Source organism: Stigmatopora argus, chromosome 4 (assembly GCF_051989625.1).
Source record: "Stigmatopora argus isolate UIUO_Sarg chromosome 4, RoL_Sarg_1.0, whole genome shotgun sequence".
NCBI classification, from domain to species: Eukaryota; Metazoa; Chordata; class Actinopteri; order Syngnathiformes; family Syngnathidae; genus Stigmatopora; species Stigmatopora argus.
The window spans coordinates 19342518-19369007 of NC_135390.1; the positions used below are offsets into that span (position 1 = coordinate 19342518).

General features: G+C 42.6%; 1 protein-coding gene and 1 long non-coding RNA gene across 4 annotated transcripts in view; one reads left to right on the forward strand and one right to left on the reverse strand.

Annotated features, from left to right (window-relative positions):
- Positions 1–26490, reverse strand: part of LOC144073364 (uncharacterized) — a 53322-nt gene that overhangs the window by 14954 nt on the left and 11878 nt on the right. The window contains exon 4 of the long non-coding RNA XR_013300064.1: positions 9319–9412. This is a non-coding gene — a long non-coding RNA (uncharacterized LOC144073364). The remainder of the gene's footprint in view (positions 1–9318; positions 9413–26490) is intronic.
- On the forward strand, positions 2224–18091 carry LOC144073360 (uncharacterized). 3 transcript variants are annotated; one of them, XM_077599117.1, is made up of 16 exons: positions 2224–2431; positions 3925–4029; positions 8828–8881; positions 8956–9011; positions 9104–9176; positions 13407–13520; positions 13588–13784; positions 13884–14024; positions 14983–15148; positions 15224–15368; positions 15576–15708; positions 15819–16328; positions 17058–17144; positions 17217–17360; positions 17463–17517; positions 17592–18091. In XM_077599117.1, exons 2-16 carry the CDS (start codon positions 3975–3977, stop codon positions 18005–18007), a joined length of 2346 nt encoding a protein of 781 aa, XP_077455243.1. In that variant the 5' UTR covers positions 2224–2431; positions 3925–3974; the 3' UTR covers positions 18008–18091. The 3 variants fall into 3 exon arrangements, with proteins under 3 accessions (XP_077455243.1, XP_077455241.1, XP_077455242.1); XM_077599115.1 differs by lacking the exons at positions 2224–2431; positions 8828–8881; positions 8956–9011; positions 9104–9176 and having other exon boundaries at positions 3971–4029; XM_077599116.1 differs by lacking the exons at positions 2224–2431; positions 8828–8881; positions 8956–9011; positions 9104–9176 and having other exon boundaries at positions 3971–4029; positions 15579–15708.

Consider the following 26490-nt stretch of genomic DNA (forward strand, 5'->3'; position numbering starts at 1 on the left):
CCCCAATGAGGACAAGCGGGATCGGATCAAATAGCAGCAAGTGGGCCGTTTGGACAAATCAAATACACTAAAGGGTGGGGGGCTGTCAAACTCATTTTTGTTTCATTACGGTCTCTGCCAACTAGGTAATCCTTATTTTCACGTGGAAATGAATGCAAATACCATTGAAATTTCCTCTCCTAACAAACGACAACAAAAATCATCTCATGTGTAACAGTTCTCCATGAAAACGATGGATAAACGATGTCATGGAATAGAAATTTACAAGGAACAATTGCTGTTTTCTTATCAGGCCTTGCAGCTAGCTTTCACCCACTGCAACTTTCTAACCAGCTTTCTTCTTCAAAAGCTTTGCTACTGCCCACCTTGGACTAAGTGAAGCCTCTCACCCCCCACCTTCCTCACCTCCCCTCCCCCTGCCGGCTTTGGCCTGCTGAACCAGCAACACACGTCTGTCAAAGAGGGGCAACAGGTGCTCCGGCCACGTCCTGGCTTCCCCCACTTTAACACAGCACATACATAGAACATGGTACAGTATTCCACTGTTGGCAAACATCACTTATCTAGCTTTATGGATGACTTGCGTGATTTAGTGAAGCAGCTTCCTCGAAATACGTTCTCTCAGATTCTCTCACACACATTCTAGCACACAGGCGCGCATGCGCACACACTGCCATGATTTCCGAATTTCAGAATACAGTGGCACCTCGACCTACGATCAGCTCTACCTATGACATGCTCGAGGTACGAAAATTTCTATCGAATAATTCGCCCTAGATACGATCAAAATTTCGAGATGCGACCAAGCCAGGTGGCCATGACATGAGAGGCTGTTTATCATTGTAGCGCACTATCTTTTTGCCGCATCTCTTTCGTGTATAACAGATATATACGAGCACTGAACGATTTATTCAGACGATTTCTCCTACGCATCGACCAGGAAACGCACAACGCGCATGCGCGGGCAAAAAGAGGGCTTTCTGGGAAATGAAATATACTTGTGCACACAACGCCAATAGACAATGGCACCCTTTCTCAGAATAAAACTTCATTACCCACAATCAATACGTGGGTAGGCTGTTATTCCTTCCTTAGCCTGTTAGTTCCCGCGATCGCTCATTCAAGACTACTCCTCGTTGGCAAGTGGTCGTGCGTTATCCTATTGTGAGGACATTTGTGTGCATCATTTTCGGAATATTTTGAAGGGAATACAACAACAAACAGCCCATCAATAGCAAACAGCTAACCTGCCCAGAACGAAGGTCAAAAAAATTAAAACTAAATTAGAATTCAGTTTTGTGTGAAGTTACATTAAACATATGTTTGAGTGTCTGTATATATTAATCCAAGTTAATTTAAATTAGTTTGTTCGAGTGAGTTTCCATGGATAAAGCCCACCGAACAACCCCCCCCCGCTCTTTGTATGTCGCTGTCTCTACCCTCCGCGAAATGCGTCAAATTTTACTTCTATTAAACATATATTATTACTATTAAACCACTCGTTAGTTATTACCTTGTCAATTTATGGTGAATTAGACGAAATAAAACATTTTTTCCAATCCAATATCCTGTTTTTGGTGTTTTTTCAGAGGGTTGGAACGAATTAATTTGTTTTTAGTTCATTTCAATGGGAAACGTTCGCTCGAGTTACGAAAAGCTCGACATACAAAAAGCTCCACATACGATCTCAGTCCCGGAACGGATTAAGATCGTATGTCGAGGTACCACTGTACAACATAGGGGATTTACTTGTCTTTCTCCAAAATGTGTGTACCACAGAGGGCCACACACACACACACACACACTTAGAGCAGTAAATCACTTTAAGAGGGGTGACCCAGCGGTATCCCAAAGGCAGCATACGAGCCTTTCCACAGTTCAAGCATTCGAAGCGGTTCCAAAACGCTCCCCGTTGGCCCCCCGCTAATAAAACCTCTCCCTACCCAGATGTCGGCATTCTACGAATCACATGACGCAAGGAGGGTGCCCAGCGTGGCTTACGCGTTTACTTTACGAAAGATAGTCACAAAAGATAAACAAGGCGCAGTAAAAGGAGAGTCGGCAGATGTCAAGGGTGAAGCGGCGAACGGGCCAAGGGGGGGGGGGGGGGGGGGGCGGCACGGCCTTGGAAGTCATGGCGTGGGGGGAGGGGTCGACAGTCGCTCCCGGTTGGCAGCGAGGAGCCGTGATGCTTTGGGGCAGAGCGAGAGGAGGCGACTGACTGACAGACGAGACGGACTGGGACCACGAAAAGCAGGAGGACGCAAATAAAGGCACGGACATGAAAAGAAGATGAAAGGGGAAAACTAAAAGACGGCGGCCATTAGTTGCTTTCTTGGCTTCACCTTCTCATTCAATCCTCTTCTTCAATTTCACTGTAGTTCATCCACCCCGAGGGAGCGCTCTGCTTTTGCTTTTCTCCTCTCTTCCTGTAAGTTTTATTCTCTCGCTCGCGCTCGCCGTCTCAGGCGCTTCAAACTGGACACTGAAATCGCGTCATTGTGTTCTCGTAGAAGGAAATTATGCCACCGGCCTACCTATTTCCTCATGCAATATTTGTAGAGAGAACATTAACTGTGCTGCCACTGACGCTGATATATGTTCAAACCCCTAAATGGCAATCAAACCCCAATAAATTAAAGGAGATCAAGACATTATAAACACAGGAATTGAAGTATTTCTAATAACCTCATGACTTTGATTTCCAGTAGCTTCATGCTAACACGGAATGGGAAAAGCCATTGATGGGCTACGATAAAATAGCACTGATGGTAGATCATTTAAATTTGTGGAAAATTTTCGTCAAGTTCTGCCAAAACCAACTAATGTCACTAACATTAAATGTGAAACTCTTCTTCCCTTGTGTCAGCGTTATTAGACTTTACTGCCAACTGGTGGCAAAGTTGCAAAATAGTAGGGAGGAGTGGGTTTGTGATGCTTTACAAACGGTTTATTTTTTCTTATTTTTTTGGTTAATTGTTATGTTTAGTTTTTAAATTTGATTTGTTTTTATTTTTTATGTATTTGTTTTTTATTTTCAATGGTTCTGCATGTTTTGAGGGACATTGGAGAAAAGTAGATTACCCAGAGAAATCCCACGCAGGCATGGGTAGACGGTTCAAAATTTACCGGTGTACAGCCTATTTTGTCTGCTAAAAATGAGTTAACAAAATTGTATTATACTGCCCCCAGTGGCCAAGAAAAATGTAATCTAGTAAATTGAATTGGATTTAAAAATGGTTTAATTAGTTCAATTCTTTTAAGAATCTTTTTCGAAACCAAAATCTATATATATATAGTTAAATTTACATTTTGGTTTTGTTGCAAAGTCCTTAAAAAATATGGCACTTTAAAATTTAAGTGTGTTCCTGGAACTGATTAATATCATTTCCCTTTACTTTAAGGTAAAATAAAAATATTCGAACATTTTGAGTGGCAGGTACATTCCGTAACAAATTTAACTCATATCTCAAGACACACTGTTATTCTTCAAAAGTAAACTTTACAAGAAATTTCTCATGAGACAAAAAAATCAACTATTTTTGATGATTACCGGCAACATTTTTGATCAATCATTTCAATTAGAACGGACGTCTATTCCTATTAAAGCCAATTTGGTCTACATTGAACGTTCCCCTTTATTTCCAGTTTTTTTCTATCACAAGGCACATTTGTTAAACGCTGTCAGGGAGTCGCTTTCATTCCTCCTTTTTTCTCGTGGTAATGGCGCGTGGCGTTATTAGCGGCGACGGGCTGGCTCGGGTCACACGCTGCGATGGTGACGGGCCGTCTACTGAGACGAGCGCCGACGCCAGGCTCGCCTTGTTAGCTCTTTGAGTTTGCTTTGCCTGCATCAATACGGCTTTGCGCCGATCAGTGGATTAGCTAGCACGCGGCGCTCTGACTCTGCCGTTCTCCCCGCAGTGACAGACGCACGAAGACGAAGGGCTTTTATCTCCGTCAACAGAGAAGCCATGACGCTGCTGGCCTCCGAGAGGTCGCTTCTCATCCGGAACAAGTTCCGGTCAGGTGAGTAGTAAGAGAGTACAGTAATCCCTCGTTTATCGCAGTTAATTGGTGCCAAGACCGACTGCAATTGGTCACAGTGTTTTTAAACGGTGTCTTTTTTTACGACTTTAAAAACTACTATTATTTAACTTCTGAATCTAGACACTGCCCTCTAGTGGCCAGTGAAATAATTTCCTATTGTGACTTCCATTTTTTTCCCCATTTCATGGTTGTATTATTTTACCGAAACTATAAACTACAGTGGTACCTCTACATACGAGCAGCTCTACCTACGAGATGCTCGAGATACGAGGAAAATTTCGAGCAAATAACTAGCTCTAGATATGAGGAAAATTTCGAGCGAATAATTAGCTTTAGATAAGGGAAAAATTTCCAGATGCGAGAAAGCCAGGTGGCCATGACATGAGGCTGTATATCATTGTAGCGCAGTCTTTTTGCCGCATCTATTTCGTGTATAACAGATATCTACGAGCACTGAACGATTTCTTCAAACGAGTTTCTCCTACACAGAAAACGCACAACACGCATGCGAAAAGCAAAAAGAGGGATTTCTGGGTAATGAAGTATCTCGTGCACACAACACCGATAGCCAATGACACCCTTTCTCAGAATAAAACTTCATTACCCACAATCAATACATGGGTAGGTTGAGCTGTTGCATTTTTTCAATGTTTTTCCTTCCTTAGCCTGTTAGCTCCCGTTAGCGAAACAATCGCTCTTTCAATACTACTTCTCGTTGGCAAGTGGTCGTGCATTATCCTATTGTGAGGACATTTGCGTGCATCATTTTCGGAATGTTTTGAAGGGAATACAACAGCAAACAGCCCATCGATAGCGAACGTGTGGGTGGAGGCATGGCAAACAGCTAACCCGCAGAACGAAGGTAAAAAAAATTAAAACAAAATTAAAATTCAGTTTTGTGTAAAGTTACATTAAACGTATGTTTGAGTGTGTCTGTATATATTAATCCAAGTTAATTTAAATGTGTTTGTTCGGTTACGAGTGCGTTGTCGTTGAAAGTCCCCCGAAAACCCAAAGTTTTCTATTGCTGATGTCAATGAGTTAATGGAAAATTAGTTACTCCAAGCAGCAATCTAACATGGCTTAAAGAAAATTTCTATGAATTGCAGCTTTTGAGATAGCATGACAATTAGGAAGTTTTATATTTTGTAGTTTATACCGTCAAGAAACACAACAGTGAGTACACCTTAAAATACCAATCCACAAAAATCTCTAATGGCTAGCAGCAGGGCTAAAAAAAAAGATCAAATACAACAACGACAAAACATGGCAGCTGAAATCTGATTGGATGACAAATATCAAACAAGCGAAGCTGCTGCCACAAAGCCTACTAAATAAATAAATTTAAAAAAAGACTGTTGGCACTAAATGACAAAGATAACTACACATTGAATATTTTTTGTCATTTCGTGCATAAGACCACAACATCTGAGATCATAATTCAGCCAGAACAAGACAAAGACCCCCAAAAATGTAGGTTCGAAACCAAAACTAGTCTTAAAAAACAACAACAAACACTCTTATACCGTTCTACAACACAACACCAAATGTTGAGGACTTAACCCTTACATCAACCACATTCCCCAAATTCCTTGGGGTCCTCCCTGTCGCTCTTGTGTTAAGCGAGCAGCTGCCGCCTTTCGGGCCGGAGGAAATGACATCGTCGCCCGAAGGCTGTCCCCAAGGTGTAGCCGCACCTGCTGGAAAACGTGATTCCTGGCTTGAGGGGTGGGCTTAAGGGGGCGCGGGCCCAGCAGCTGCTCTGTCTGTGCCATCCCAAACGCCACGACGCGCAATACCTCTTTGATGGCATCCTCTCGTCGGGATGATTGGCGCAACACGTGTCACTTTAAAGTGGCTTTCATCAGACGTCAAATCCCGCCTATAAGATGTTCGAGTTAAATCTATACGCTCTCGTCATTCTGCACAAATGTGACCTGAAGTTGGTCAAGATAATAGTGTTCAATTTATTGATGTCCATCTTGAAAATGGCTTTAAATCAACACAACAATAGATTTGCTTGTGCAGCTCGCTCCAGATACAGTTTGGTAGCTCTGGCTAGTCCACTCTATCACTGGCCAATCATAGTTAGTGAAAGCGATGACGTTTCCCTACGCCTATGAGAAGGCAATGACGTATCCCTACGCCTGCGAGAAGGCATTGTGGTGTTGCCAACTCGAAATCTGATTGGTTAAAGCAACAGTCTTATTGACGCTTGTTTAATGCAGCAGAGCCTGCAGAACTGATTGTGAAGGCCTTGAGGCAGATTTCTGACCTTGGCAACAAATAATGGCTGAAATGTGATTGGTTAAATGCTTCAATTTGAGAACACACATCTGGAAGCAGTGCAACCAGGGGGAAAAGCAATGAAAGGAAGCTAACAGACAGTAGTATTGATGGACAAAATATAATATATGATTCAGATATTTCTTAGGCCAGCAGAGAAGGCCTTGAAGGCCCCGACGGCACACCACTGCTCGAACTATATTGTGCAATAAGTTCTAGTACCAGTATTAGTAAGCAAAAAACTGCAGATGTAGTTGTATTTAACCTTTTAAAATGTCATTATTTTGGTTTTAACTTGCATTTAGGAAGCACATTTTATTTTGTACTTTTATCTAATCTTTTACTTTCCTCTCTTTTATTGGCAGAATGATGACCTATTTTTTGTTGTAGTATGATTTTAGCTGTTTGGCTTGGTCAGGGTTTTAGTTTCCTAAAACTACATACTCATAAAACTCTATTCTGGTAATGTATGCCTAAAATGTGTATACATTATAATGAGTTACAAATATTGTGGGTTCATTTTGATATACGCCATTGGTATAAATGTCGTATTCTAACTTTAGTCTTGCATACCATTTGTTTCTCTTTAAATAGTCTGAACTTTAAATTAGGGGGGTCTTAGGGGGATAGGGTACCCAAAATACCAAAGATTTACTCATGAAAATCTAATTTTTTTGATAGAAATATATGACTTTTTTATATTGACATGATGGTTTTGGAATATGTATAACATTACAACTTCCGATATATAAGATCTTTATTATTTTTTAATGAATATTTAGATTTAAATGTTGGTTACAACGTGGCACTTGGATGACTTCATACTTGAAAATTTGAGAACCACTGTACCAAGTTAAATGTGGCACCCCGCAATAAATACGGCGATGTTTGCTAGCCAATTGGCCAAATATCAGAAGCCACGGAAATTCTATCCGTTTTACTAGACCCGGTCCACAATTCATCGAAGAACCCTCACGTCATCAATTTGCTCCTTATTTTTCACCCCCCTATCTTTGGCGGCCCTCCATTACGTAACGTGTGCCAACACTTATCTACTGCACAGACTTGAGACCAATAATGAAGCCTCATATTATCATTAACCTCGATGGAAAGAGGCTTTGTCACTTTTTCCTCGCTTGGCTGAAATTTTGCCTCGCATCAAGTCGATTCAAATGCGGCAGGGATGACGTGAGGAAGGCGACGCGTGAGTGGCTGTGACAGCTGAAAGGGGGATGGGGGGGCTTACTGAAATAGACAGCGAGAGAAAAATAGTTACAGGCCACCGACGCCCAGCCCGGGTATAGCACCCCCTGCCCTCCCAGCCTCGGTCAGGTCTCACTCCAAACGTATCATTAGCTTCACCTGTTTGTGGGCTCAACGTTAATGGACGGCTAGCAAACTTCGTGGCAAAGCCATTAGATAACACCAGCGGCTTGAATCCAACCCTCAAAAACTATTTTATGGCTATAAAACCTCTACTGCAGCTACAGCTGCGACACAAAAATTATCAATAATAACCTCATACAATTAAAATATTATTCAGGAATATAGCCATATTTTACTCACCAAAAATCCTTTTTAACTGTACACAATATCCATCCTCCTTTCTTCCTTCTTTTCTATCGCCATCGAAGCTAATGCTGAAAGTCGAGCCTGTCCTGTCGTATTTCTGGCATAGTCCGTCTTGAAAATGGCTTTAAATCAACACAACAATATATTTGCTTGTGCAGCTCGCTCCAGATACAGTTTGGTAGCTTTGGCCCGCCCACTCCATCACCAGCTAATCAAAGTTGGTGAAAGCGATGACGTATACCTACGCCAGTGACAAGGCAATGGTCGCCGTCTTTTGGTCGCCGGTCTTTTGGTCGCCCCGACCGCGACAACGGGCGACCAAAAGACCGGCGACCAAAAGACCGGCAACAAAACAAGGTAAAACAACACGGTCTACGCATCAATAAAAGCCTACAATGGCCATGAGCAGTTTCACTGAGCCGACGTGCGAGTGTATAAGAGTTTGTATGTACATGCGTTGTCCCTTTAAGAAGCTACGTTAGTCAGGGTCTTAACAAGTTATCCAACAAAAAAACAATAAAAGTCCGGGAAATTTGGAGCTTTTCTTTAGCCTAATTATTACTAGGGCATTAAGTATGACTAAATAGTAATTCGCAGTTTGTTTTTAGGGAATTTGAGCAACGATTTAAATGGTAATTATCACTTACCATCCGGGCGACCAATCGACCGTGTACCATGTACGTATCCCTCCGCTTGCGACAAGGCATTGTGGTGTTGCCAACTCGAAATCTCATTGGTTAAAGCAACAGTCTTATCGACACTTGTTTAATGCAGCAGAGCCTACAGAACTGATTGTGAAGGCCTTGAGGCAGAGTGTGATTTATTGATTGGACCGCTGCTTACTTGTCATTGCGATTAAGCCACGCATCATCCCGTCAATGCAAATGCATATTTTTTGATTTTTTTGGGTGTCTTTCAGTACTGCAGTTGAGGATTCAGAACCGAAAGCAGAGCGAGATTAACGCAGAATCGGGTAGGTTTGTTATGGAATTTAAACCCACGACGGGGAATTTGTTGAGCTCATGTTTCGTGATCTCATTTCGCCAGGTGTGAAAGCGTCCATTTCTCCCAAAAAAGAGCATAAAGAGAAAAATGAAGCTGTGGTGAGTTGACTATGTGTTTGTTGTTATTGCATTGATGTCATTGAGAGAATGCCAGGTCTGTTTTGGTTTGACTTTGCCCTCTCTTGACGCAGCGTCCGCTCGACGAGGGCGCCGGGAGATATCACAAGACACCCCCTAGTGGAGTCAACGCGATAACTGTACAAGGTGATGCCCGTGCAAAACAATGTCGCACACATATATACATCATCAAGTGCAAACACGTGGTCAGCAGTCACTCGAAAACAAACGGGAGTCTTTCCTCAAACAGCCTGACAACAAATGGAAGCAAATGAGACATGGTACTCACATTACACGTGTCCAATTTCAAAACTTTAGCCCAGGGGTGTCCATAATATTCCAGAAAGATGCACAGCGGGTGCAGGTTTTGGTTGAAACTGACCCTGCACAAACATTTCAGCCAGTGAGTTTTTTTTCCTTTTTTTCCGGAACATGCAGCAGCTGACTGCAATCAACTGATTACACTTTTAAGACAGCAGATTGGTGAAAATGTTTGTTTTTCATCCTTTAACCTTTTCTTTTTAAATTACTAATACTTATTCTATTATTTGTTTTATAACTATAACCACCAAGCTTTAATAACTACAGATATAAATTAAAAAAAAACTTGATAAACATAAATAATACAATTTAAAATGAATAAAAACTGCAACACATCGAATTATGACCCCCATTAACCAGCTTAAATTTAAAGTTGAAAATGTGATGGAACCCAGGTTTGATTTATTAACTCATTGACTGCCAATGACGGCAATAGTCGTCCAATTCTTTGTGACTGGAAATACTGGCCATCATTTCTTTTCAGTATCAGTGTTAGATATACAATGCATTTTAACTGGGACGCCATAAAGTCAAAATAGATTGGACAACTAATGACCAAAAAATGAGTTTATTTTAAGGCAGGGGTCTCGAACTCAATTTACCTGGGGGCCGCTAGAGGCCGAGTCTGGGTGAGACTGGGCCGCATCAGGATTTCCACAAGAAAAGCACTGATAAAACATTCCAACGTTATCAAATATCTTTATTTTTTAACAAAAAATAATGAATTAAATAAATTAACTTAAAGATGAATAAAAAATCAATCAATCAGTAATACAAAACCAAATAATACTAATGTGCATACAGTAGATATACATTGGCTGGCTAAGTAGAGAAAATGAATTATTTTTATTCCGTTTCAAATGTCTGTATTAACAGCTCTTTAACCTTTAACTTTCTGAACTTGAATGGAACATTGAACATGAAATATTCTGAACACGGCTTCTCTTGCCTACTCCTTGCTGCTAGAGACCTGGCAGCGCTTCTTCTCACATAGTCACATTTGGCTTGAGGGAGGAAGCAGTGGAGACCCTCAGTAGAGCTTGAAGATGCTCATCAGTAAGTCCTGACCTGTACTTGGACTTATTGAAGTTCAAGGTGGAGAAGAGCTTCTCACACAAGTATGTGCTCCCAAAAAGGCACATGGTCCGCTTGAACCTTCGGGAAAGTTCAGGGAAGCTGGGGGTCAACTCTCTCAAAAATTGCCCAAGCTTGTCTGCTTCTCCACTCACCTCCCTGAACTTGGCTTTGAGTGCAGAGTTGCACTGCAGGTCAATGAGCTCCATTTGAAGCTCAGGAGGGGCATCTTGCACATCAAAGGAGAAGGGGTCCGCAAAAATTTGAAATGTGGCTTTGTGTGTCTTGAAGTCTGCAAATCTGTGATCAAATTCCTCCTGTAGCTTCGAAATGGCCTCAACATACTTCTCACCACTGAATGGTGTGCCTGCATCCACGAGAGCCTTGCATGCTGGGAAATGGCAAAGGTTTGTCTGAGAGAGCTGGGCTTTCCATAACACAAGTTTAGTGCAGAATGCTCTCACGTTGTCATAGGCAGCACTGACAAGTTGCCCCTGGCCTTGTAGCTTCTTGTTCAGTACATTAAGCTCATGTGTGATATCAACAAGAAAAGCCAAGTCCATGAGCCATTTGGGATCACTTGGCACAGGATCAATCAACTCACAAACGGCGTAGCTAGCTTTGACTGCTGCATTACTGTCTTTGGTAGCCTTCTTGAAGAGATCCTGTTGCCTCAGAAGACGTGTTTTAAGACTGGCAACCTGGTTGGCTCTCTCATCTCCCTGGTATTTTTCGTACTCCTCAGCATGTCTCGTAGTACAATTACGTTTCAAATTGTATACCTTGTGCACCGCAACTTTTTCAGTGTAAATGAGACACGTCGGGGTGCCCCTGTGTTCAACAAAGAAATATTGCACTCCCCACTTTTCTTGAAACTGTCTGTGCTCATCACCGACCTTTCTCTTCACGGCAGGCTTTGAAAGAGACATCTCTGGGGCTCTGTAATATGTTTTTCCACTTGGAATGAGTCTCGGGTTGATCTTTCACATTCAGTCGCGCGGGTTTGTGGCGCATGTGCACTTTCGCTCTCCGTTTCAATCGCGGAGATGGCTACAGACGCTGACACAGGCTGGATCACGGATCATAGCGCCTCATTCAGTTCTATGCTGAGAGCAGCGGAGGAGTGTGCGCGCCGAGCGGAGTGATCGGCCTCACGGCTTCTCCTCCGCCCAGCTGATTGGAGGAATGAATGAGTGAGTGAGCGAGGCACTGGACAGCCCGGCCGATGTCCCGCCCTCCAGAGCCGTATACCTCACCGTGATTGGTTCATTCAGCTCCGAACCAAAGTTCCCTCTAATTTTTTGTTGGTCTGAGCAGAAAGACAACCTCCCTGAGCGCACTGAGTACCAGTGTGAGCGACATCATTGGTACTCGGATGATTCGCCTAAAGACGTTTCGCCGACGGACGTTTGACAGAAGGGCAGGTCGCCGAATGGACGTTCCACCGAACGTTCATTCGGCCGAACGGAGGTTTCGCCGAAACGGGATTCGAACGCTCGCCCCGCCGGATCGTGTGTGTACAAGTTTTTCAACCTCGGCCCGCGGGCCATATACGGCCCGTTAGGATTTTTAATCCGGCCCGCCGCCGGTGTTGTCCAAATTATAGTAAAAATCAATGTTCGTCTACCATCAATGGCAGTCCGGGAATAAGCACTCTTGGGCAGGCAGATGTAGCAGAACCGAGCCGTAAAATGACAGCAATCGGGTCAAATCCATCCTAAAACAGCATTTAATGATTAAATACAAATACTGGATGATATCGCGATGGAGGCAAAAAAACGTCTATAGACGTCCATTCGCCAAACGGCTCAAAATGCTCTCAAATTCGGTCAAATCCAGCTGAAAGCAGCGTTTAATGATTAAATACAAATACTAGTATTTGTATTTAATCATTAAACTAACAAATACTAGTACGACCTGTCCGTCTGTCAAACGTCCGTCGGCGAAACGTCTTTAGGCGAATCATCCGGTCACGACATCATCATTGCTCGCTATCGGCACACCAGTATCACACCTGCCACAAGCAGGTGCATGTCAATGTTCCCTCTAATTTTTCATGTAAAACATGCTGTAAAACAAGAAAAACATGAGTGGACAGAGCTACTGCCACTGGCTGCCACTTAAACGGCGCCATCATGGGGAAAGGGGTAAAAAAAAAAAAAAAAAAAAAAAAAAAAAAAAAAAAAAAAAAAAAAAAAAAAAAAATCGATCTTTCATATTAAGACGGGGGCCGCAAATTATCGTCCCGAGGGCCGCAGTTGGCCCGCGGGCCGCAAGTTTGAGACCCCTGTTTTAAGGAGTTAAGGCGCGTGTCAAAGTGGCGGCCCGGGGGCCAAATCTGGCCCGCCGCATCATTTTGTGTGGCCCGGGAAAATAAATCATGAGTGCCGAATTTCTGTTTTAGGATCAAATTAAAATGAAGAGTATAGATGTATATTAAATTTCCTGATTTTCCCCCTTTTAAATCAATAATTGTACTTTTTTAATCATTTTTTCTGTGTTTTAAGTTCAAAAATCATTTTGTAAAATCTAAAAAAATATATAAAAAATCTCTTTTAGATCTATAAAAACTGAATATTCAGGGATTTTAATCCAGTTCATTTAATCCATTTATGAAAATAATTGTAATTTTTAATCCATTTTTCCCCTGTGTTTTTAGTTCAAAAATCATTTTGTAAAATCTAGAAATATATAAAAAAGCTAAAATAAACATAGTTTTAGATCTATAAAAAAACTGAATATTCAGGGCTTTTAATCCAGTTCTTTTAATCCATTTATAAAAAAAATCTAAATATATCTAAAATGGTCCGGCCCACATGAAATCGAGTTGACGTTAACGCGGCCCGCGAACCAACCTGAGTCTGACACCCCTGGTTTAAGGTGTCATATTCTGCTTTGTGGACCACCGTTTTTTTTGCGAAAAAAGACACGGTCACAGGCAACTTTTAACAATCTGTTCTCAAATTCTGTTCTTCGTCTCAGAAAAGAGCGAGTGTGGGACCTCAAGGCAGAAGAAGGCTCGTCGGGACCTCAAAGAGGGCATCCGAGATCCTCCTGTCCACGTCGAGCCCAAAATTAAACCGCACCTTGACAAGTGTAAGTTCTAAACGCAAATAAATAGCTTTTTTTGGAATTCAAATACTTTTCACATCCATTGCCACAGGCCCCGCCCCTTTCCCACCATCCGCAGATGCCTTCCAAGACGACATCTCCTCGTGTTCCTCGCTGAGCGAGAGTAGAGCCGTTCCCCGACCGCCGGCGTCGGCATTCCCTTCAGCGCCGGGCCTCCCGGATGACCGACTACTGAGAGACTTGTCGCCTTTGGGCCCGCCCCCCCACCGCAGTCCACGTCATGCTCAGGTGACAAATCACTCACAGGATGAAGAAATAGTGACATTTTTAGCGTCCAATTTTCTGGAACAGAATTTGATATTTTTCCGACTCCGTGTCCAAATTTAGTCGGATTTGGCGTTGCTCCCGGTAACCGAGAGCACCCTCCCGCCGGCGAGCATCCCGGTGAGCGAAAGCAACTCCACATCAACCACGAGTAGACCAAATGGGATCTTTCTGATCTCCCAGACCACGCCCCTGCTGCCAAAGGTACAGTCGGGGGGTTCATGCGCACTCAAATATCGACCCAAACCATAACCCGCGGCAATGACTGACATTTACATACCTGTCAACCTCTGCCGATAACTGCCCTTATAAATGATTATGATTCCCCTTACAAACCCCCAAAAAACCTTACAAACACCGTACGACTCGTAAGAGTCGTACGGTGTTTGTAAGGTTTTTGGGGGTTTGTAAGGGGAATCATAATCATTTATAAGGGCAGTTATCGGCAGAGGTTGACAGGTATGCATTTACCCCCTGAAAAGCCACTAATTTATTCCCAATAGTCTGATTGCTTTATTAAAATGAGCGTACGAGAGGATCCCATTAATTCTACAGTAAACACCGCATACGCCAATCGATGTTTGACGCTTGAATGAATATTTGAACAGCATTTAATGAGCGCCATGCACAACAAAGTAAGCTACGTCAAGATGTTCACCTTAGCTTCTGTTTTGTAAATCACTGTACTTGACCTTCATCTGTTATGCATTCATTACTGTCAATTGGCACGTGTGTTGTACACTTGGGTTAATGCATTCCCTCGCAAACGCCGTAGCCGCGGGTCAGAGCAAACACACGTTTGTCATCTGTAGATTTGTTAAGAGTTTAACCTCCAAGTAGGGCTAACGCTGTCAAACAACACAAAACAGCTTGACATTTCCCCCGTGTAGCATCTTGTATATACCAGACTGGACAGAACTTGCTTTAAACCACATGTCTCAAACCGGTTCCACCGAGGGCCGCAGTGGGTCCTGGTCTTTGTTCCAACCGATCCAGTGCCGAAATTTTAACCAATCAGGTGTCTTCTAAAATAAGTAGCACCTGACTTTAATTAACTGATTACACTTGGCAAAGGTATCCTCTTGTTAAGTTGGAATGAAAACCTGCACCCACTGCGGCCCTTTGAGGACCAGTTTGACACCCCTGCTTTAAACCCTTTCAGACAGTTCGGCCCCCCAGTCCCACCTGCCCCTCATCGGCGACGCCCGCCTTCAACCTCAACCACCTGGCTCGCTCCAGGAAAACACGGGACGCCAAACCCAAGATGAAGAAACTCAAGTATCACCAGTACATTCCTCCCGACCAGAGAGGTTCATCTGGGCCTGGAGGTAGACAATGGCTTTGAAGGTTTTGTGGTCAAAACCCGAGTCTGGCTCTTCACCCGTGGTCTTTGTCTTTTCCAGGAGGGGCAACTAAACAAAAGAGCCCTATTAACTCCCCATTAGACCCGGCAGATTCTCAACTCCTCCAGCAGCAGCAGGTTTATCTGCAGTTGCAAATCCTTCACCATCAACAACAACAACAACAACAGCTCACTGCAGTGCCAAGGTATCTACTCCCGTCCAAACGAATCCCAAATCAATTACTCTTGCTATTGATCTTCACACATGAATAAATTGAGCTACGAGCTTCGTCACAGAACGAATTCGACTCCTAAATCATATTAAAAGAGTAATGACAAAAATAGCTGGCAAGCGCAATAATATAGTAGTAAGCTGCTTCTAGGAAATTGATGGCTCCAATTTTTTACTTCAGTAGAGAAGACAATTCATCTGGATCGCCGCCCCTGAACCTTCAAGCCCTTCCTGCTAGCACCTCTCAGACGCTAAAGGACACAGACAATGCGTGTAAACTCGAGTTGCTCCCTGCAAATTTGGTTGATCTCAAAGTAAGAGATGCCGCGGCGTAAATCCTGAAATATCTAGGACCTCGTCATTTGTATGCGCAGTTAATGCCGAAGACAACCCCCAATGACCCGATCCGTCCTGCCCTCCTCAGGTGTCAGAGCTGAGGCAGCAGCTGCGTAAGCGAGGCCTCCCCGTCTCCGGAACGAAGCCTGCCCTGTTGCAGCGCCTTCGCCCCTTCCAGCTCCCCCCCTCGTGCGTCACTCCGGCACCCCTCTGCCAGCTGGGGGCCGGCGCAGAGCTCTTGAGTTCTTCACACCCTCTGCTGGTCCACCGCAGCTCCAGCTCAAGCTGTAGCTCTAGAGACTCCCCCGGAAGCAGCCCGGACCAACAGACGTACCACCAGGATCACGGAGTCCCCAACGGGATTCTAAATGTCATCCCGAATGGTCTCGCCAACGGTCTTTCCGTCAGTCTGTCCGGAGATCGGTGCGGTCCCATCAACGCCGTCTTCCTGGCTCCCGGATGTACCGCTTCTGGAACTCCGAGTCCAAGTTTGCCAATGTCGTCCGCCTCGCCCCTGCAGTGCGGGACCCCCTGGAGGACGGAACCGAGCGCCGAGTTTGAAAAGGAGAGGATAAGCCCTGGAAACAGCATCCATGAAGTGAGGACACACTTTAATCTTTAGTTTTTGGTGAAGGACTCGCAAAAAGTTTGCAGTATCGGGCTATCAGGTGCAATTTCAGGATGAACCACTGGATGGTTTTGAAGGGTACTCGGACGTTTGGTCGACCGGACGTTTGGTCGACCGGACGTTTGGTCGACCGGACGTTTGGTCGACCGGACGTTTGGTCGACCGGACGTTTTGGTCGACCGGACATTTGGTCGACCGGACGTTTGGTAGAACGGACGTTTGGTCGCTGGGTTGTTACTGTTGAAACCAGCTCTCAAAATTATAATCATGAGAGAGAGAGAGTGAGTTTAATATCTAAATATCTAATATCAAAATATCAACAGTAAACTCTGTCATAATTTGACAGCGAGCTAACCCAAACGTCCGTTCGACCAAACGTCCGGTCGACCAAACGTCCGGTCGACCAAACGTCCGTTCGACCAAACGTCCGTTCGACCAAACGTCCGTTCGACCATACGTCCGGTCGACCAAACGTCTTTCGACAAAACGTCCGGTCACGGTTTTAAAGGGACGAGACCCCTGAGCTCGTAGAAATCCATCCGCAAGTTGTAAAAGAGACACTTAAAATGAACATCCATGATATTTGATGGTTAGAAAGTCTTTTATGGGCTCATCCTGAAATGTCAAGTCATCTGAATATCCTTCGCTTTTTGTCAGGAGGTTATTATATCTTTGATGTCTTTTGACTCCATCTTCCAGTCTTGCGCAAGATCTCTTCATCCGTTCCTGCAACAGGAACCAGGATGCTCGAGAGGGAACCGAGAACCAGAAATGTTGTTTACGCAGGTAATCCTTATTTTTCTGAAGCACCGGGCGAACCGGTCCATCAACAGCCTTCGATTTGATTCCCTTTTCAAGGTGTTCTGCTCCCCGCCGTGCCCTGGCGATCCCATTGGCCAAGACTTTGAGTTGCCCGTGCAGATCACTGCGAGTCCTGTCCAAAGCTCGCCCGGCGTTCGTAGTTTGGAGGAGGAGCTGCAGGAGGCCATCCAGAAAGCACAGGTGGCTCAGTCTACGGGACAAATCCACAATCTAGCCGCCGTGGAAGAAGTTCTCACACTATTGGACGTTATATCGCCTTTGTATGGTTTTACTTGTCGATAGATGGACCCTCGACAGTCCATTGACGACATTCTGGATGATCCGGTTGCTTCTGGTGGTGAGTACTATCTCCAAACAGTGAAAATAAAGTGGATTTCAGGGCCTTGATAGCTTTTATGATCTCATTTCCAGACTCTGTCGGTGGTTCTCCTCAGAAATCCCCCATCCCTTCGTCCCCTTCTCCTCCTCAAGTGGATCTGAGCCAGAAATCCCAGCAGTCTTCTGACAATAGCAACTTCCTGCCTCTTTGCTCCTCACTCCTCCTGGAGCTCCCCCCGTCCCCCGCGGTGATCTCACCCAGGCAAGTCATCCCGGCGGCGGCGGCGCCGCCTCCCCCCGTTTGCACTTCGCCGCCTCTGCAGTTGAGCAGAAAGTCCCGAAAGCGGAGAGCTCAGGCTGCCTTTGACGCGTCGGAAATCTTGGAGACTTTGACGTCCGGTTTGCGACCGCTCACTCCGCCGGTGCCTCCGTTCGCGGAGGCCGACTTGGGTCTGGATTCGGATCTCAATATCAATCGAGTCTTGGATCTGATGATAGAGCAGTGGTGAGGACGTGTTTGTAACCATCCATCTCTATTCTTTCATCTATATTTTCATTCAGAAAAAAAATGGATGAATCACTTCCACTTTCACCCATTTGACTTCGGTCTGAAAGCGGCGGATCTTGCGCTTCCATCTCTCTACTTTCATTTTGAATAATGTCAAGCTTAATTTCCATGGTAATTGCAATTTTGGTTGAACCTAGAAGAAATAGACTTCTTCTATGAGGGCCATAATAAAAAAAATAGGGCAAAAAAGGTACTTCCATCGCACAAACATAGACCAGCGCTAAGCATTAGCTACACCAAAACTATGGTGGAATTTTAGCCCGAGGACTATCTGAATCTTTTCCCTTTTTTCTTTCCACGCAATTATCCCCTCCTATTCCAATTTTCCTCTAATCCGTAATTTACAGTCTGCATTATTACTTGTTCCTACTTACTACTCCTTTCTGCACTCTATCATCCAACTATGCTTTCTCCCTTCTCTGGGTTGAACGGAAAGAAATCCATCCATCAACGCTGTCAAAATCATCGACTCCACGCAATGTCGAGAGTTTGATTCATTGCAGTGCTGAACTGAAAAAGTTATGACGGGACAAACACACAAATGCCGTCCGTCTTTAGAAAATGTACTCACTCCGTTACTTGCAATAGTTAAAAAAGGACTTAAAGCAGGACTCAGAAGCTTAAAGTTTTAAAGCAGATGAGTACGTAAAGACCAGTCAAAAAAGTGAGTACCGTATTTTCACGACTATATGGCGCTTCGCATTTAAAGGCGCAGTGTCAGTAACGAGTGCTATTTCTGTATTTGACACACAGGATCCACCGTTTTTAAAGACGCAGCCAGGCATGGCAAAACATACACCAGCTTAAACATACGGACACACGCTAAAAACACGTTTTTAAAAAGGCAACGGAAGCAAAACTCGGTTGTACTTGATTTCGCCATTTTACAATGTACTCACGTCATCATCACCCACAAATCCATCAAAGTCCTCATTTTCTGTGTCCGAATTGAACAATTGTCCAAATGAGTCATCGAAAACGCTGAGTTTTATGCATTCGTCCAGGCGGCCTCAATCCATTCGCAAATAGTAGCTAGCGTAACTAGTCCGGCGCTGCCTGCCACTCTTCGTAAAGCTGTGTTGATGTCAATGTCCACGCCAACATCTAGCGGCAGGAGTTCTTTTGTAAATCCAGTCGGAATGACGGCGAGCACCAAATTAGTGTGTTCGCCGTCCTACTGGGTATATTGACAAAATAACTATATATCCCAGCAGTCACTGCGCAGTACTTTTTCTACGGGGAAAATAGTAGAGTCGGGGGCTGCTTGCCGTAGTTGTGACAGCTGTAGAGGATGCTGTACCCTATCCACTGATTTATGTTATTTTATCGTGATAACAATTTTAGTATTGGTCCATATATAAAGCGCACTGGATTATAAGGCGCCCTGTCTATTTTGGAAAAGATTTAAGACTTTTAAGTGCGCCTTATAGTCGTGAAAATACGGTACATTTCTTTATACTCGCCAAATAAATACAGATGCTCTATTCATTCTTTCAGTGCCAAAGACAATTTTTACGTTTTTAGGAGGGCTTTAGTAATGTCTAAGATTGTTCTACTGTGAATCCCAAGACTGTGGAGAAGGTTAATTCATCTAACGGCAACCGACTACCAACAACAAGATCAACACACGAGTGAGTTGGCACTTAAGAGCACGATGTTTGCAAAATAATACGTACCAATTATTATTTTTAAATCAGGCCTGCTCTTGGCAACAAAATGCAAACATGCTTCCAAGACAACGCGTGGCTTTTTGACTTATCTGGCTGTCGTTGAATTAAAGTAAACGCCGGGTGAAGCACCAGCCTTTCATCTTTATGCCAGAAACGCAGTCAGTCGGCATGTAAAGAGAGAGAACGATCTGGCAAAGCCTAAAAAAAAAGCAATGTGTGTGTAGGAGAGGGTGATGAAGCAAGCACGTACTGTACTTGATGTTGGACGTGAAGGAAAACGGTGCTTTTGCGGCTTCCATGAATCACCAAATGCACTTGTTTCTATGAGTTTTAGTTGCTTTTTGGCATACGAATGGCCGCAAATACAACTCGTTTCCAAATTTGGGTCCGCTATAGATTTTTTTTTTTAAAGAAACTGAATCTTGAAGGTTTGGAACTAAACTAATTTTGTTAATCACATTGAATAGATGCCAAAATAACAGATGAAGAAGACTCCAGTTGACTCGATTCAAGCTTTACGGACTATTTAGGAAGCACTTTAGCATTTTTCATTGATTTTTCTGTACGTGGGTTAAAAATGACTTGAGAAGCTATCAGACATTTTTTGGAGAGTAAGGGCCTATTTTTTTTAGAGCAACGACTTGACCTTTCCTGAACAAAAGTTGTAATCTGACAAGAATTAAGTGGTATATTTGATATGACGAACATAAATCTTTAATCTGGTCACATTATTGAAACCTTACATGGAAAATTGTATCTTAATGCTTTCAAGATTAGAACAACTTTTTAAAAATTATATGCTATCTCAACACGAAAAATGTCATCTTTGAAACTTGATAGAAATATAAATTTAAGAATGTTGTTCTAATCTTGAAAACATTAAACTAGAATTTTCCATGTAAAATCTGCCATGTAAAATCCTTAAAACCACTGAATTATACCAATATAGCTCTGATTGCAATATGACAAATGTTATGTTTTTGTGCTTCAATTTTGAAATCTGAATCCAAATGTGATCTCGTGGCTCTTTTTTTTGTAGTTTTGACAGTCCTCCGAGTTAATTCTCACTGTAACGCTTTTTACAACAGACAATGAAGATTGCAGTCCAATTTGCATTGGTGGTTATGAAAATCGTAGCTACCAACAAGCATTTTATTCTGCATCTAAAAACCGAAAAAAAAAAAATAGAAAAGAAACTGGCAGGAGAGTAAGATGCTACCTCCTGTGACTTCCAATGCTTTTGATTTTTTTTGTTTGGGTCGTTGGACTCGTTCCATGTTGTTTTACCAGCATAATTGTAATGATGTATTTCCTTGTTTCTGAAAGACGAAACAATTTGCCAGCCTACATGTTTGATATGTGTTTTATGTCAAGCTGGATTTCACAAAACCATGCAGAGGCAACCTTAGCTGCTATGAACGTTAATTTTCTTTGATTTTATTTATTCTGTAACTTATTGATGCCAAAAATGCATTTGAAGCATTGAGAAAATTAAAGTCTTAATAGATTTTTCAAAGGGCTTACACTTTGTCTTTCATTGTTTTATTCATCTGAAAAAAGAATGCAATTATTATATCTCATATTATAAGTCAAGATAATATTTTTTCAGAGATGTAAAATTGACTTACTGCACAACATTAGCATGAATCAATAACAGGTGTGCCTATATTTTATATAAAATATATATAACGTACAAAAACGCAACTACAAAATGTACGTTGTAAATTAGTGCACAGACGTCCCAATATAAATGTTTTAATTCATAATAAATTTAAGCATTTATTATAATTATTATTTATTATAAAAATTGACTTACTGCACAACATTAGCATTAATCAATAACAGGTGTGCCTATATTTTACATACAATATGTATATAACATACAAAAACGCAACTACAAAATGTACGTAGTAAATTAGTGCACGGACGTCCCAATATAAATGTTTTAATTCATAATAAAAAATAAATCTAGGCATTTATTATAATTATTATTTATTCTAAAAATGGACTTACTGCACAACATTAGCATTAATCAATAACAGGTGTGCCTATATTTTATATACAATATATATAACGTACAAAAACGCAACTACATAATGTACGTTGTAAATTAGTGCACGGACGTCCCAATATAAATGTTTTGATTCATAATAAATAATAAATCTAGGCATTTATTCAAATCTGAATAAATGATCAAGAGCAAATGAAGAAGCGAAAGAAGGGCACTTGTTTAAATTGTATTACACGGTTAATGATGTGTAATGTTTACTTGTATATGGCCCCTTTTATATACTGTATATTAGGTAATAAAGACTCCCATTTTACTAACAACACATCTACACTTTGAAGCAGCTTTAATAGAGCTGCAGCGAGATGTAAAAAGGGAATAGGATCAATGAGTGTATCGGTTGTTTTCCTTCAGTTTGGCTTCATACCAATTTCACGATTTCTAAAAAGGGAGTACAATGAGCACATGAAAAAATAGACAAAATTTAACGACTCTTAAATGGGATATTTGGGTTAAAAAAACACAATTCAAATGTAGAGCCTTCTAATCATCACATTGATCATTTCAAGTAATGTTCAAATTATTAGGCACTAAGAATGAACACATTTATTTCCCTTACACCAAGTACAGTGGTACCTCGACATACGAGCACCCCGACATACGAGCATTTCGAGATACGAGCATTTTGAGATACGAGTAAAATTTCGAGCAAATCTCTAGATACGAGACACATTTCGAGATGTGAGAAAGCCAGGTGGCCAAGACATGAGAGGCTGTTTATCATTGTAGCGCACTGTCTTTTTTGCCGCATCTCTTTCGTGTATAACAGATATCTACGAGCACTGGGCGGAGCGTTGCATTTTTTTCTATCTGTCTTGCTACTGCAACCAAGAAATTTCCCGAATACGGGATGAAATAAAGTTCTAATCGAATCTAATTTAAGCAGCGCTAGTTACGCTAGCTACTAGCGAGCTACTATTTGCGAATGGATTGTGGCTGCCTGGACGAACGTATAAAACTCAGCGTTTTCGATGACACAGAAAATGAGGACTTTGATGGATTTGTGGGTGATGATGACGTGAGTACATTGTAAAATGGCTAGATAAAGTACAACCGAACTCAGTTTTGCTTCCGTTGCCTTTTTAAAAACGTGTTTTTAGCGTGTGTCCGTATGTTTAAGCTGGTGCATGTTTTGCCATGACTGACTGCGTCTTTAAAAACGGTGCGTCCTGTGTGTGTAAAATACAGAAATAGCACTCGTTACTGACACCGCCCCTTTAAATGTGATGCGCCATATGGTCGTGAAAATACGGTACGTAAAAATGTAGCCCTCCAATCCCTGATGGCTGAATCCAAGAAAGAAAACAATGCGCATTCTTTTCTTTGTCGCTTGGGCCAAGAGTATGTTTTCACAGGGGTAATAGTGCAAAGCTGTGACCGGAGTGTAATGAGGGATTTCTTTTTAGGATGGCCTCTCTCTCTACCCGAGTTCCACTTCACGTCTTTCCAAATGCACACCCGCTTGGCAATAACGGCTTCCCGATTTCACGGCAGTCACGGTGAGAAAGGTGCACTTCATATGTAAAGCAGCGAGATGGCTGAAAAAGCGTTTGATGGTTGCTGGAGACGCCTCCCGTTTGCGGGTGCCATTTCAGAGCAAAGGGGGGCACCAGCCCAGGCAATGCTTTGATCACCTGGAGACCGTCTCCATGGTTCAAATCTCCCCCCACCCCCGTGCTTTTTTACTTTCTTGAAAGGCATGATGTAACATTTATCTCCAATTTTCGGTGGCGCCTCAAGATGCGTGATGGATGCGCTCTGTAACTGAAAACATTCTTTTGTCAATGTACTGTCTGTGTGAGATGTGCCTTGGCCACCTGGAGGCAGTATAAGACAGACAGGTGGATATATTATGGCACGTGTCAAAGTGGCGGCCCGGGGGCCAAATCTGGCCCACCGCATCATTTTGTGTGGCCCGGGAAAGTAAATCATGAGTGCCGACTTTCTGTTTTAGGATCAAATTAAAATGAAGAGTATAGCTGTATATTAAATTTCCTGATTTTCCCCCTTCCTCCGTGTTTGCCACTGTCTCTACCCTCCGCGACATGCGTCTAATTTTACTTCTATTAAACACATTTTATTACTATTAAACCACTAGTTATGTGTTACTTTGCTAATAGATGTTAAATTAGAAGAAATAAAACATTTTTTCCAATCCAATATCCTGTTTTTGGTGTTTTTTCAGAGGGTTGGAACAAATTTTGTTTTTAGTTCATTTCAATGGGAAACGTTCGCTCGAGTTACGAGAAGATCGACATACATGGAGAGGTACCACTGTACTTGTCTACACTGGGAAAAATGTTTTTCTATTCTCATGTCAAATGTTGAGGAAAATAATCCAGTTTAAACTAAGTGTGGTGTTATTGCATTAAGAACATTTGCAAATCGGACTCTGACGACATTACGAAATCCCCCTCTTTTTTCAAATGTGAGTCTGGTATTAAAGGGTGGATTATCTTCCATAAACATACTGTCTGCTTTTGCATTTACAGCATCAGAGACGGAAGAGGAGGCGTTTGCCAGAACGGCCGAAACCATTCACGGTTAGCAAAATCCATCAAACGCTATCATTAACGCGCGAGCCGGCCGCGTGGAGTGGGGATGCTCGGCCCCCCGGAGAAAAACATGGCAGGCAATCATGACGCCATGACATTCAGCTAGGAAACAAACAGATGAATGAGCAGGAGGTTAACTCATCAACGGCGGACAAGCGACAAATGACTGGAAAGCGCACGAGGTGGAGACGAAGCAATGAACCGCTCCGAGCCGATTCCGCCGCCAATTGCCCTCTCATTTAATTCGCTGGCTGCCACGTCGACTGGGAGGGGCGAATGGATTGGACGTTTAACGCCGTCATCGGCAGCCAATGCGGTAATCAAATGAACGCCATTCAAGGGTTAAAAATGATCGATCTCGTGAGTGAAAGTGTGAAAATTTTAGCACCGGTGAATCGTAATATAACATAAACAAATTTAAATGAACTTGGATTACGATGCAGACACACTCAAAAATAAATTTAATCTAACCTTACACTAAACTTAATTCTAATTATGTTTTACATTTTTAGACCATTCTTCTGGCCGGGTTGGCTCTGTTTGCCCCGCCTCCAACCTGACTTGCAGTATCAATGGGCTGTTTGCTGTTGTATTCCCTTCAAAATATTCCGAAAATGATGCACACAAATGTCCTAACAATAGGATAACGCATGACCACTTGCCAATGAGAAGTAGTCTTGAATTAGCGATCGCTCCGCCAACAGGAGCTAACAGGCTAAGGGGGAAAAAAACACTGAAAAAAATGCAACGCTCCGCCCAGTGCTCGCAGAGAAATTACAAAGAGGGAGTTGCGACCAGAGACATTACAAAGAGGGAGTTGCGAGCCAGTGCCCCTGATGTTCTTATGAGCAGCCAACGAGAAGTAATATATACCTCGTATTAGCGATGGCTCCGCCATTCACGCTGAGTGACGGAAAAAACACTGAAAAAATGCAACGCTCCGCCCAGTGCTCGTAGATATCTGTTATACACGAAAGAGATACGGCAAAAAAGACAGTGCGCTACAATGATAAACAGCCTCTCATGTCTTGGCCACCTGGCTTTCTCGTATCTCGAAATTTTTCTCGTATCTAGAGATAATTATTTGCCCGAAATTTTACTCGTATCTCGAAATGCTCGTATGTCGAGGTACCACTGTAATACCTTCAATTAAATGAGCAAACAAACAAACAAACAAATTTACTCTTAGTCATGGCTAATTAAGATTCGAAGCGAGAGCTGGGCACACCCTTGACTGGTCGCCAGAAAACAACATAACTCGAGACGTTCCTGCTTATTACCCCGCTCAGGTGTGCCCATAAAGTGACCCGGGTCTCCCCTCCAGTGTCAGTTGAGTGACAAATGGCTGCGAGTGCAAAACCCAATTGATTTTTATCCTTCTAATGATGATCCTCTAAGAGATCCATGTCAAGTCCCATCAACTATTACATTAAAGGAAATATTCTCCATCGATTTTCTCCCGCGGGTATCTGCGTGTGTGTGTGTGTGTGAGACTGAGCATTTATAATTTAGAGTCGACATGAATGTTTGAGTGCAAAGCCATGAACTCTTATAATGCGGAATTAAGATGTGCGAGGTAAAAACTAAAACAGCCTTGTGTTGTTCCATTGAAAATGAATGCATCCCATATGGAGAAATCCTATTACTGCATTTCAAGTGCAAAAGGATTGGACGTCTATCACCGTCAATGTCACTGACACTTGATCATACCCATGCTGTTTCCTTAATGCTCAAAATTCAAAAGCAGTTCACTAAAAATCAACAGGAAAATGAGCAAGAATTCAAACGAACCCAAACCAGAATCAACAAGAAGTGACCCATATATATGCGACCACTATTTGCCCAAACGATGGGGATAACCCCAAAATTAATAGCAAGTAACTCTTAAAGGCACACACACTAGTAACAGTAAGTGACTGAAAAATGCTTCAAAATTAATAGTAAGGCCAGATCAACAGAAAATTAACCAAAACAAACATTGAAATGCCTCAAAATCAACTGCAATTGACCAAATATCATTAGAAAGTGACCACTATTTGCCCAAAAATGATCAGGAAATGATGCGGATAACCCCAAAATTAATAGCAAGTAACTTTTAAAGACACACGCAGTAAGTGACCCAAAAATGCTC